At 41.2% G+C, this 13,335-nt stretch overlaps 1 protein-coding gene across 2 annotated transcripts; it reads right to left on the reverse strand.

Annotated features, from left to right (window-relative positions):
* Positions 1-199: 199 nt before the first annotated feature.
* On the reverse strand, positions 200-9,983 carry f13a1b (coagulation factor XIII, A1 polypeptide b). Of its 2 annotated transcripts, XM_084548579.1 has the most exons (15): positions 8,847-9,983; positions 5,791-6,014; positions 4,756-4,944; positions 4,381-4,629; positions 4,154-4,272; positions 3,968-4,075; positions 3,683-3,857; positions 3,281-3,419; positions 2,664-2,767; positions 2,487-2,575; positions 2,184-2,337; positions 1,312-1,587; positions 1,004-1,164; positions 746-882; positions 200-347 (listed from the first exon to the last, which is right to left on the reverse strand). In XM_084548579.1, the coding sequence occupies exons 2-15, from the start codon at positions 5,975-5,977 to the stop codon at positions 206-208; spliced, it is 2,229 nt and encodes a 742-aa protein (XP_084404705.1). In that variant the 5' UTR covers positions 5,978-6,014; positions 8,847-9,983; the 3' UTR covers positions 200-205. The 2 variants fall into 2 exon arrangements, with proteins under 2 accessions (XP_084404705.1, XP_084404704.1); XM_084548578.1 differs by having other exon boundaries at positions 4,381-4,944.
* Positions 9,984-13,335: the final 3,352 nt, after the last annotated feature.

The following is a 13,335-nucleotide window of genomic DNA, read 5'->3' on the forward strand; positions in this document are numbered from 1 at the left end:
CACATTTTCCTTCTGATTAGCTACGAAACTATTTAAATGTATGCCATTTTTAAATGCGCCTGCTATTTTTATAACAATTACATCTGTGATATTTTGAAACCATAGACATTGTTGTAAATGCTGAAGCTGTGTTATAGGCTTGTACTCTATATAGGCTGACGTTGCGCTGCATAATGTTGAGCATCAGGCGATCCCGAGGCGATCCTCAGAGTTCGATGTTGACGGACACCTCGCCGTTGACCTGCCTGAGAGCCGGACAGTCCAGAGTAGCAATCACCCTGGATTTGCCAGCCCTCTGAGGGGTGAAATACTCAGCCCAGGTCAGAGAGGAGCCTCCTGGGATCAGACTAGACAAACACAAAGGACTGAATTAGATACCACAGGGAATGGACTGATTAAGAATAAGTAACACGATATAAACATCCAAGCAGGTTTAATTATTTACTAATGCGTGACTCATCACCTCAAAGTTACTTCACATATGCATCCTTTTATAGGGAAGGGCATTAACAACATGCAAGTAAACAACAGAAATTCATGTACTGTATTCATAAATAAATTTTTCTACCTATGCATGTTTTTACCCTTATATTAAAGTAACAGCCATCTCGGACATGTGCGCTTCTATTAGCTAGTAGTTAAACGGAAAGCTGGAGTTAGTTTTAATATACTGAAACCTTTCTTTCTTTTTTTTTTGTGGAAAGATCATTTCCTAAGAAACCTATTTCTTCCATTTGAAGCTCACCTGTAGTATCTGGACCTGGGCAGCATGATCCCGGGTCCTTCCATTCGAATGTATACACCATCAAGGCTGAAGGTGAAGGGGTTTGTAAACTCCACAGTCGCTAACATCTCTTCATTCACTTTGAGTGGCCCTGAGACCTGACATACATCAGTAGAAAGTGAGTTTTCACATTTTATAGCATTTTGTATGAGTACTAACTAATTAATGACTGATATGAGTAGATAGATTTATAGAGTAAGAGCCAACATCCTCTCAGACCTTGATATCGAGTTTGGGATTGTGCAGGGTGACAACTTTCATTGCAGACACAATCTGGCCGGTTTCTTTGATTTTCCCAGTAGCGATAAAGTTGAGGCTGGCCTGTTCCACCAGATGTTTCATGTAGTTCTTTGCCTCCACCATCACCATCTCCTTGACACCTATAAAATGCAACCAGACTTCACTGCACTGACACTTTCTCTGTTTTTTTGTGTGTTTTTTCTTTAAATCCAAACTTCAAATGATAAAAGATAAGGTTACGCTCAAATACTGCCACTAGAGTCCCCTCCTCTCCATCCCTTACTCACTTTTTTTGGGGCCAATAGTCACTGTGGGGTAAATGAACAGGAACTCAGCGCTGGTGACTCCAGTATAATACACCACACTCCCGCTGATGTACATGTCGATGGTGCGGCGCTGGTCGCTGTGGTTTACAAACTCCAGGTTCAGCTCGAAGTCGTCACCGATGGCAACCTCCAGAGTGGGCAGGGTCAGGTCCACGTCAGCCAGAGGAGGGTCAGATTTCTCTCGTTTACAACCATACTCTTCTGCCTTTTCCAGGACGGTTCGCTCCTCTGTGCTGCCTGGAATAGATGATTTGAATATATTTAGTAGGTTTGGGTGTTTCTGTAATTGTTAACACATTTTGCCACAAATTTGATATCAGGACTTTTTTTTTTTTTAATTTTAGATGAAGCCATTCTTATCCTTGCATAACTCATGCATATAGGTCATGATTTTCAGACTGAAAGGCACAAATCCACAACAGAAAAAAAAATAACAGTGTGTAATCTGGCTGCCACAGTAGGGCACATAGCAGATGATTTAATTTGTGACGGGGCATTTTTGCACAAAATGAAAAACAAATGGACTTAACACAGACTGACTGAGCAAGATAATCCATCAAAGTAAATATGCAACCTCATTCTGTGTTTTTGCCAAAGTGTTTCATTTTTACTTGCTTCATTATGACATTCATGTATTCATGTAAACATGTCTGTGCACTTTCAGCATATTAGTTGTGATGTCTGAATAATTTAAAAGTACTCTTCTTAAATTAATAGCGGAAGGATTTTATGCAAAACACACGAGCCTCTGCATTAAATTAGAGGCTGCAGCAGAGAAAAGGCTCCTGATGCCTCTTAAAACACTGAGATTTGTGTTTGTTGTAGTCGCTGACCTTCAGCAAACTTGTACTGATCAGTGATGTCGCGGTAGGTGACGTCTCCCGGAGCTTTGGTCAAAATCTTGCGGCCTACGTGAGCCTTGTCCACCTTGACTGTCTCCATGGTGCCATCATTGCTCCGGGCATAAAACACCACATCACTGTTGACCTGCAGGGAGGAACACAGAGATTTTATCAAAAAAAAAAAAGAAAAAGAAAAAAATGGGCCTTGATGTGATTTGAATTTGTCTGGTTGTTGGTTGCAAACAAGTCACATTCTCACTGAGTCTAGAAAAAAAAAATGCTAATGACACTCACCTCAGCAAACACAAAGGGGGCATCAAATGGGAAGCAAATCTGTCCATGTTTGATGGCCTGGACTGATGCTGGTCCACACCTATACATACCTTTATGGATAATGGAGGTTTCCTTATTGCATTGCTTTTTAAAAATGTATGTACTATATATATATTATTTCATATTATTGTTATTTACCATCACTGGTCTCCTGTGGTGTTGAGTCCACAACCTGCCAGCCTCCAAAACCAGAAGGGAGATCTGGTCTGGACATGTAGCACTCATTCCAGCAGTGGTAGTTCCTGGGGAAAAGATAGAAAATACAATTAAAATCCTGTTTTGTTATTATCTAACCATGAGTGTTTCTCATAGAAGCCTTGTCCATCTTTCATTGTTTCTTTATTATAAACAAACTCAAAGCCGAGAAAACCAGTTGGCCCGTACACTGATTTTAGTGGTACGGGTGTATTTACATCCTGAAGTTCTGGTCTACAGGTCCAAAAGTCTGACTCCTCTGACTCCTCCTTGACTGAAAATTGAGGCCACGCCTCCAAATCTCATCAGCCTGTCTCTGTGGCGCAATCGGTTAGCGCGTTCGGCTGTTAACCGAAAGGTTGGTGGTTCGAGCCCACCCAGGGACGCTGCATGTTTTGAATTTGCTTCCTGTAACTAAAACTACGAGTAGCTTGAAAACTTATATTATATATGTTATTATATATATTATAAATTTTATACTGCAAAACATCATTAGGAAGAGGATGATCAGCTGAAAACAGATCTCTGCTTATTGACACACTAAACTGAAGATGCGGTACCAGATAGAGTCTTTGGTGCGGTTTCGGTCAATTCTGCCATTATCATCCAAGATTATGTCGGTCCTCAGGTTCCCATCATTGTCATGAGCAGAGTAGAAGTTGGTGACGATCCGGGATGGGATGCCCAGACAGCGCAGGACTGAAACACAGAGGCAGAATATAAGCAAAAGAGAAATCAAGGTCAAGGTGTAAACTAGAATAGAAGGTTTTCAGCTGAATAAACTGACCCAGTGTATATGTGTATCAGCCGAGATAAGATTAAAAGCTCAGAAAAGGTGTCTCTTAGCTTAGCTTCCTTTCCTTTCTCTTTGTGTCTAGGAGTAAAATAATGTGGGATATTTTACGGCAGCTAATTTGGCCACTAGCCAACCAGGAACTACTTTGATTCAGTCAAGATCTCACAGGAGTTGAAGACGGCAGCATAGACCCAGCACTGTGCGTAGCGGACTGGCATTTTGCTACTGGCGTAGCTGAGCAGGATGTCTGTGCTGCCAGTCCAGGAAGTGGGCGCCACTCCGTAGGTGTATTCACCGCTCCAGTTCCCCACCAACACGCCATCGTCGTCTTGAGAGTTAAGCTGAAAAGATTGACATTTATTGTACTGATATAATAAAGCACAGAATTTTAGCTATCGTAGGCATATTTGAACTGAATCAGAGGAGGTACATAAAAAGTATTTTTACTCACCATGGCAGAGGCCTTTCTTGTCACCTTAATGGGGTCTCCTCTGTTGGTGATGGGCATCTCAGACCTGTCCATGATGTACAGACATGCATCCAGGACTCCAAAGTTGAACTAGGAACAGAAAAGTTTCGGTCATATGACCTAATAGCTAAAGAAGTCTTTTAAGGCACCAGTCTATCTTTCTCCTACCTGTCCATAGTTCCAGTTTCTCTCAGAGATGTCGTCGGGAGCGCCGTGATAGATGATCCCCATCTCAGTCATCACACACTCTTCCCTCTCCTCTTCATCATCCAGAAACACGGCATCGTCTGATTGAAGACAACAGGTCAGGTGATTTAGGAACATGGAACTGAGACAAAACAACTGAGCACTTCAAAAACAACGCAAAACTGTAGGGTCGTGGGTTTTAAACACACCTGCCACCCAGGGATTGAAGAGGATGTAGAAGTCTCGGCTGGCGTCTCGCCTGGTCCTGCGGATGCCATGAGGTGTCAGCACGGCGACATACATTTGATACTTCCCCACAATGCAGGTCGCCACTGGGGTGATGCCCATGGTGACCGTGTTGCCGGAGGTACTTATGATGCGGCCTTCCCAGGTGCTCTGACGGTCCTTTGTGGGGAAAACAGGAATGTAGGTGCCCTTGCTGTATTGAGGGCTGGAACCTGAGTGAACAGGAAGCATTAGTGTCAAGCTCCAATCAATGAAATCAATGGAAGAGTGTCTATCATAACAGTTTTGTTTTCTGCAGCATGTGAAATAGTAGATTACATGAGGTATGTGTGGCTCACCGATAACAAACTCCAGAACGAACTTGTCTTCAGCGGGTTTGTAGGGACGATCAAAGGTGACCTTGACCTGGAACTCTTGTCCTCGGCGAACGATGAGATAGTTAGAGTTGAACAGCATGGTGTGGTGACTCATCCTGTTGATCTCATCTGCCTTCTTTATCATGTCTACTTCAAAGATGTCCAGATACCCTGAATGGACAGAGGAAGACGGATGACCGTTAGAGGAAAATGTCTCAAAGGGTATGAATTTGGTGACACTGAAAAACAGAACAACTGACAGATTTAGTCAGTGATGTTTGATTTCTCATGTCATGTCTTTTATGCTGGTCTGTGTTTGAAAACTTTATTTAATCGGGATATGTTTCTGCTTTATTGATGCTTCGATAAGAAAACCTTGAAAATTACTATAGAGCCAGAGTGAAACTCCAGCATAATCTCATACACAAAAAGACTCAATTTCAGCATTGTTGTAAACCCAGGAAAATCTCTTTGCATTCAACAACTGAATAAACCAAACTTGATTTTGCTATGATTTTTTTTGGAGGGTTGTGGGGGCATACAGTAATTGGGAGTTGTTCTGTTCTTTTGTTGTCCTTCTACAGTTAGAAGGAAAACCCAGTCGACCGTGTGTGATTGTCTGCTGCAAGTCACTGCATTCATGAATTCCTGTCACATCTGGATATCTCTCAGTGTGCAGCACTTTGACAGTAACCCAGGCTGGAGTGTAGTGACTCTGCAGGAAATGAGCCAAATTTATCTTGTTTGGATGTCATTCAAGTGTCAGTCAAGTCCTACTGGAGACCATGTGACTGACAGGAAAAGGGCTTTATCTTCTCCAACTAAAACATACTATCATACATCTGTTTTCTGCCCTTCAGTTCTGCTTTTTTAATTTACAAAAATAAGCCTCCTCCAAAGTTGGTCTAAATAGGAGCTGAGAATTGACTTTGCCTTGCACTATTTTCATATACCATCTGGCTTACAAAAACTTACAAATGCCTACAAAAGCACACATTTAAAATACTTCTTCCCCACCAGTCATAGGTGGATATCCTCTTGGGCCTGGAACACCGAAAAACTCCATCTCGGGGATCTCTGTTGTGTCAGAGTTGGAGCTGTCGATCGGAACCGTGGTGCGTCCACGGTTCGTCATCTTGGGAGGAGGTCCGGTGGGAACGGGGGGAGCAGAAGAAGGGGTTGAGGTGGGACCTTGATCCGTCATGGTGGGAATAGTTCAGGACGGGTGATTCCTTGCAGGACTAGAAGATGAGAGAGGACAGAGAATAGTGTTAATGTATAAATAATTCATTGTCAACTAAAATCTCTGCACTGCTATCAGCATAGAATTTCTGCAACCAAACTGACATTCTATGGTGAACTTACAGTTAAGTGCGACCCTCTGATCAGATGAAATATATTTCTAAAGACTGACTGTCCATGATGTACAGACATGCTGATTGGTGGACTGAAAACTCGACCACGCCCCTTGACCACCTCAGCAACCGCGTTAGTCTCTGTGGCGCAATCGGTTAGCGCGTTCGGCTGTTAACCGAAAGGTTGGTGGTTCGAGCCCACCCAGGGACGGTGTATGTTTATTGACGTACACATTGTGCGGTGTATTAATATACTCTCTGTATTTAAATACTTTCGATTTAGACGTTATGAAGCATGATAAATGATTGCATGCATGATAGCGTTCAACTGAACTTGACCTCTCTGAAATTTAGGTTACAAGTTTAATTAGCCTTGAGCAAAACAATACGTTTGGGAAACAGAAGAATAAAAGACTTGACCTAGGTGCAACCGTTTAATATTTTTGAGGATGGCCAAGATATTATTATAATACTGGATTATATAACATAAGTCACAATCAAAAACTAAGGCCTAATAATAATAGGCCACGCCCATTAGCATATAGACTCATGTCAGCTTGTCTCTGTGGCGCAATCGGTTAGCGCGTTCGGCTGTTAACCGAAAGGTTGGTGGTTCGAGCCCACCCAGGGACGCTGTCTGCTTACTTACATGCAGTCTATAACTGGAGCTTCAAGTTTTTAAAAACTTTGAGCTTTTTGGAAATTATTTGGAAGACATTACAAATAAAAGACTAATAATGGCATATGCTGTTATAAAGCAAGACATTACCAGAATAAAGGGATTTCTTCAACAAATACAGGTGGGTGTGGATTGAAAAGGTAAGCCACCAAAACACATAAATTTGTCTCTGTGGCGCAAATGGCAGTTAACTGAAAGGTTGTTGGTTTCAGCCCACCCAGGAAAGTTATGTGCTTATTAACATGTATATCTGTAACTCTGTATTCGGAAAAAAATATGTGTGTACTACTTCTAATAAAACCGTGTGGGACTTAAATAAATCATTTAGGTTAGCCTTTCCCTGTCTGTCTGGCATGTTGTCACTCATCCCACACAGACTATCCGTGCCGCTGGTGATTCATATGAAAACAGAGCTTCCACAGTGCTGAATTATGACTCATCACATCACCCCAATCATCGCTGTCTTTTCGAGCACACCCATATTATGCAACAGTGAGTCTTACTCTCAGGCAGGTGCCTGTACCACAAACTTGACAAACTGTGTACCCCGCTAGCACCTTATGAAAACAGCTGTTGTGTGTTTAATGGTCAAATCAGCCACACCACATAATTATATCACGGCACGTAGCTTTATGCTTTCCTGGCCTACAGAGGTAGCCTGCTCTGCCTTTTGGAAGCAGGTTTTAGGCAGACCCCAGCTGGGTTTAAGGTAGATATAATTTTAGGTGTGTTTAATGTTTTGTGGATTTATTGAGTCATACTAAGGATACTGGCAGTCTTTGTCTACACTGATTCACACAGGACTAAGTTATAGTCTCATAGTGTTAGTCACCACAGTGGTTATTTGGGTTTTAGTTGGTCAAGCAGGAATGGAAACACCCAAGTTGGGTTACAATTGAATTCTTATTACTATGTCAACCGGAACACTGCTATTATAATTGTGCCTTACAAAGACAGAAATAGCAAAGTGATCATGGTTAATTTTCAAAATAAACAGTTTGGGCTCTAAATTTAAATCATTTCTGATTTTGACTACTAATTTTCATGTAATGTTATATTACATTATGTTATATGGGGGTGTTGCACATGATGGGGTGATCTCAAGTAAAAGTACAAAAGTATTATAACCTAAATTAAACTTCATTGAGGCTGTTTTTTTTATTTTTTATGTTGTAGCTGGTGAAGCCTGGCCTGTTAATTCACATAGAGTGTAGTTCTGTATATTGATTTAAGTATAGCGAAGTTGTTCTCGTGTTGTGTTTATATCATTCAATCTTTCAAATTCCATCATCATTTCAAAATTCAGATTTCTGCAGTACATGTACTAATGTTGTTAGGTCCTTTTTTTGTTTTTTTCAGAGACTGTTAATCACTGACATACGCACAGGCACGTTTGTTAACACAACTTTGTCAAGTGCTGACACAGGAGAAACTTCCATACTGGTTTGTTGGCAGAAGTGAAACTGTGCTCTTAGAGGTTTAGAGTTGACCATAAAACTGACCAACTTCTCTTGCTCTGAAACTGTGGTCAAATTAAATGTGGACCAATAGCATAATATAAGTTAAATACATTGTATACACTTTCATCTGTTGTACAATTATTACTATCATTATTTTTTTTTTTTAAAAAACACCTTTTAGTTGAAGACGAGTTTTTAAATTTGCAGATCTTTTTATAAATCCTAAATAAATGTGTCCTAAATGTTATTTGTTACACTGTAACTGTAACTTCCAATAAGTTAATTTGTCTTATGACTGAAAAAATTATTTAGTCATGTGACAAAAAGTTCAGTGCAAGAAAGTGCATCAAGAATAGTCACAAACTTCTAACACTGTGTATGTAGTGATACGCAAGAAGCTTTGCTGGCGTTTCTCTGCGTTCCAAAGATTTCATAAGAACTGTAAAACTGTGTAATGACTCTCAGATGTATCAGCACATTAACGTGCATCTACACATCTGGAGGGTATGAACAACACAGTTACCAAATAGTCAAGGAATTTCAGTGTAAAAAATAGTTGCACTATATAAGAGTACTTACCAACTAGCCTTTGTATCCGTAGAATAACTGCAAAGAGTGGATGCACGTCAGCTGAAGTTGTAGAGGAGCTGGTGTTGGATGGAGTCAGTCTGCTGCTGCTGCTGCTGCTGCTGCTTCTCTGGCCAAGAGTCTTCTGCTTATATACCAGAGAGGCAGGGAAGAGCTTTAAATGTGTGTGTTTGTGTGTCTAAGACCTTTGCCGAGAGTGTTGTTGTGGGTGTAACTGGTCAGTCCAATTTGGGAACAGGATGTGGAATGTACCATCTCTGCACAACCCACCCCTGAAACCGGGTCCAAACACATAATGCCACTGAGTAAGATCCTGTTGTGTGATTAGATTAGATTAGATTAGATTCAACTTTTTTGTCATGACACATGTACAGGTACAGAGCAATGAAACGCAGTTTAGCATTTAACCAGAAGTGCAATAGGCAGTAAGTGCACGTGGCATACATATTATGGTATAAAAGTAGTATGGTACAGGTTGTTTTTTTTACAGCATATGGACAATATTTACAGATCATAATCAGGTGAGACCATATACACAGGTGAATAAGCAGGATATACATAATGATTGAATGAGGTACTATGAACATATTATACAGATGGATTTGTTTGTTAAATGTGAGTAGACTATAAACAGGAACTATAACATAACATAATTTACAATAAAGGAGATGGGCAGATGATAAATTAGGCGGTACAAAAACAGATAAAGTGAGCAATTTACAGTGCATAAACAATAAGCAGTAGCTACCTAATGTTACTAAACTAGTGCAATATTCAGTACATAATACTGTGCAAACAGATTATTTAAAGTGTGCATGTGCAGAGGCCCCTCTCCTCAACCCATAGGACACAAAGGCCCCCCAGTAGCAACATTCTGTTTCCACAACAACTCATTCTGTGATGAGGCACAAGGGAGACCTACACAATATTAGGAAAGTGGTCATAATATTATGCCTGATCGGTGTATGTACGATCATTGTCTCAGCTGTTTTATAAATACTAGTTTCTTAGACTTAACAAACCACCATGTAGTGGCAATAAGGTTGTCTATGATGTTGCCTGTGTCCAGAATAAAAAAAAAAAATTGCATTTCAACACACCACAAAGACTATGGCCAGATAGCCAGATGTGTGTAGTAGTCTGTATGTTTCATTCAAAAACAGAAAAGGGAAGCGCGAGGTCTGCTAATTTACAAACTATTGTATAGAGCTGGCCTCGCCTGATTTATGCTGATCACTTGTTCTGCAGTTTATTTTTTCCAGATGCCCATGTTGTTGTGAAAATCTTTGCATACTCCCATTTTAATGTTCTCAATGGGCTGAAAGGCTGCCAGCATGGGTCATTCTGAGATCGAAAAACAAAGAAGTAGTTGTTTGTAAGCCTGTGTTATATATGGAATGTATTAAATTAGTATTGTAAATTATTTGTATTTATCTTCCTCCCGGTTTGTGAGTTCGCTTTATTCTTCACAGTGACTGATGTTTTACTGAGCGTGGTGGTTTGCTGAGTAAACAACACATAGCATTCTTTGTAACATTGCTTATTTTGGGGGATTTAATTCTGTCTGTTCAGTCACAGGTGTGTTTGGACTAGGGTGCTCATTCACTTTTGATGGTGGTGTGGTATAAGGTGGCGTATTTACTAGTGTGGTGTTAGTTTTTGTAGGGTTGGTTTTGGTTTGTGTTATCATTTCCAGAGTCCGCTCCACCATAAGGTGTTTGCCTTCCTGGTCTGTTTGCCCTGTCCTCCTGTTGCCTTTTTTAATGGTTTGAGTTTTTGTTCTTAAATAGACAGTTATGAAACAACGTTTCTAAATGAAATGTGTGGTTTCTGGATCATCAAAGTACAACTAGTGTTTTCAGTCCCAGGTCAGCACGAGGACATCAACTGTCATTAAAGCTGTTCCCAAAGAAAATTAATCAGTTTTAGTTTGTGACTACGCTGTGGTTCATGATGGTTATGTTTAGGCACAAAACATGTTTGTTGAGGTGGCACATTTTAACATTTTGGGTTAAATTAGTAAGTGGCTACTTTTTAAAGGTAGGGGACCTCTGTCACACACAGCTCGGACTCAGCATGAACCCTTTTGGAAAAACATTGCTTCATATGCCCACAGGGGTGTAAATTTCCATGGGGTGCTTAAAAACAGAACATGGTCCCATTACAAATTCATGTTTGTAAGTAGGCCTGTCAATCAACTGAAAATCATGATTAATCGCATGATTGTCCCTGGTTACGATGCGATTAATTGCAAATTATTCGCAATTTTTTTATCTGTTCTACACGTACCTTAAAGTGATATATTTCAGGATGTTAATACTTGTTTGTTACTGCAGCAACCTCAAAGGTAATTCATGCCCAAAAACTACGCTGCACATTGTAAACTATCTATCGCCTTTGACGAGGGGATGAGGGCTCTCTGTATCAGCTGTGACCAGCAAGTGATGTTTGAGACTTCAGTGGTAACTCCGTTTACATCGGCTGCTGAGAGTGTTAATATATTTATAAATAAAAAGAACTGCTGCTCAACATTTACGAATCTTCAAGTACTTTTCAAGCTTTAATTCTAGATGCAAGCTGCAAGATTAATAGTCTCGGTTGGTACTAATGCTCCTGCTGTTGAAGGCGTGGACACGCGGCTTAAAAACAGTAACATTTTTGATGCAAAAGTGTCTCTAAGGAACCGCAGTGATGTTAGAATGTGTCATAGTTCCGCTTAGAGTTCAGCTTTGGTGGACTTAAACTTTGGTTAGCTGTTACTTCATCAGTCAATGTTGAGACTATACTGACAGCAGAGGGAAGTATTTATTCTCTACTATTTAGAAATCAGCTGGATTCTTTATGCTCTGATTGGGTTGTCTCCAAGTGGTGTCTTACCCAGGCACACAACACACTGTGGTCTCTTCTGGTGAAATCGAGATATGCCTTGTCATATTTTTGGAAGTTATGTTTCCAGCTGATGAAGACATCCTCGGCTATGCGGTTTGCTGGGAATCCCCTCACAAATCTCTTCATGGTGTCCTAGCAACACTCAAGCAAGCCTCATTCAACTGCCTTCCCGCAATAGCTCCTCGCTCCCCACTTTTGTAGACACTGGTTTGGATTATGAAATTGTGTGCTAACTGGTAATTTTAGGTGTTTATTTTTTCTCTTAACTCACATTTTATTGAACAGATTGTGTTCGTCTTTGTCTTCACCTCCTTCCGCATATCCGGGTCTGGGTCGCGGGGGAAGCAGCCTCAGCAGGGAAGTCCAGACAGCCCTCTCCCCAGGCTGTGCCTAGAAATTCTGTCCATAAAAGTTATCAACAGAACCGGTGAAGAAAGGGCAGCCCTGGCGGAGTACAACCCTCACCTGGAACAGGTCCGACTTACTACTGGCTACACGGACCAAACTCGCACTCCTTTGGTGCAGGGAGTGAATGGCCCCAAGGAAGGGGCCATCCACCCCATACTCCCACAGGATGCCTGCAGGATGTAAGCCTTCTCCAAAACCACAAAACACATGTGGACCAGTTGGGCAAATTCCAACTTCCCCTCCAGCACCCTAGTGAAGGTAAAGATCTGGTTCACGGTCCAAAACCGCTTTGTTTCTCCTCAATCTGAGGTTCAACCATTGACCAGACCCTCTTTTCCAGCACCCTGGCATAGACCTTGCCAGGGAGGCCGAGGACTGTGATCCCCGGTCTGCCACTCCAGAGGCTCTGTTGCAGAGACGTGTCAGACAGGACAGCTCTACAACACCCAGAGCCTTAAGATACCTGGAGCTCCGCTGCAGTGGAGTTGTTTCACTACCTCGACAACTTCTTCACCAGAGATTGGACAGTCCAGCCCCAGGCCCTACGACTCTGAACAGATTGGTGTACAGTGATAAACACAATGCCAAGGACAAATATATAAAGCAATGGAGACGACAGAAAGAAGCTGCAGGAACTGTTGGGACTGACTGTGACTCACAAACCACAGCAGATCATCAATAACCCACCATTTCTGCGATACACTTTACTTTTCCATATTGGCACTGACATTGTGTTGAAGGGTAATAAAGAGCAAGAAATGAGTCAAAACTGCTGAAGAAGAGCCAGTGGAGCCATTGATACATTCACTCAATCATCTTTTACAACTATGAGAAGAAAATTCCACCAGTAGTACTCCAAACATGAACATAAAATGTGGTTTAATTTCCCTCTGAGACAGAAATGGTGAGCACACTTGAAAAATACTGTAAATCATTTACTTTAAGAAGTGAATTGACACATATAAAGGAGGAGGCTGTGATCTGGCAGAGTTTTTGGGCTGTTTTATTATTTATGATATGGAGACCTTTAAATGTCGGACACCCTTGTATTTGGAGGGAATTGCTTTGGCTGCTGCGGGGGCCCTAATAAAACATAATTCAGTTGACATTTACAAAAAACAGCATGGGCGTAAAAGAGCCATCCACCATAGCAATATTCACAGAACACCTAACTTTCCATAAA

Source organism: Chelon labrosus, assembly GCF_963514085.1.
Source record: "Chelon labrosus genome assembly, chromosome: 1".
In the NCBI taxonomy this organism is placed as follows: Eukaryota; Metazoa; Chordata; class Actinopteri; order Mugiliformes; family Mugilidae; genus Chelon; species Chelon labrosus.

What these genes read in the sequence shown, in the direction of transcription:
- f13a1b (XM_084548578.1), bottom strand. Translation starts at nt 5,977, where the DNA reads ATGACGGATCAAGGTCCCACCTCAACCCCTTCTTCTGCTCCCCCCGTT. An exon ending in AGGATATCCACCTATGACTG is followed by an intron (nt 4,945 to 5,790) that starts GTGGGGAAGAAG and finishes CTGTCCATTCAG; the next exon opens with GGTATCTGGACATCTTTGAA. An exon ending in CCCAGGTCCAGATACTACAG is followed by an intron (nt 348 to 745) that starts GTGAGCTTCAAA and finishes GTGTTTGTCTAG; the next exon opens with TCTGATCCCAGGAGGCTCCT.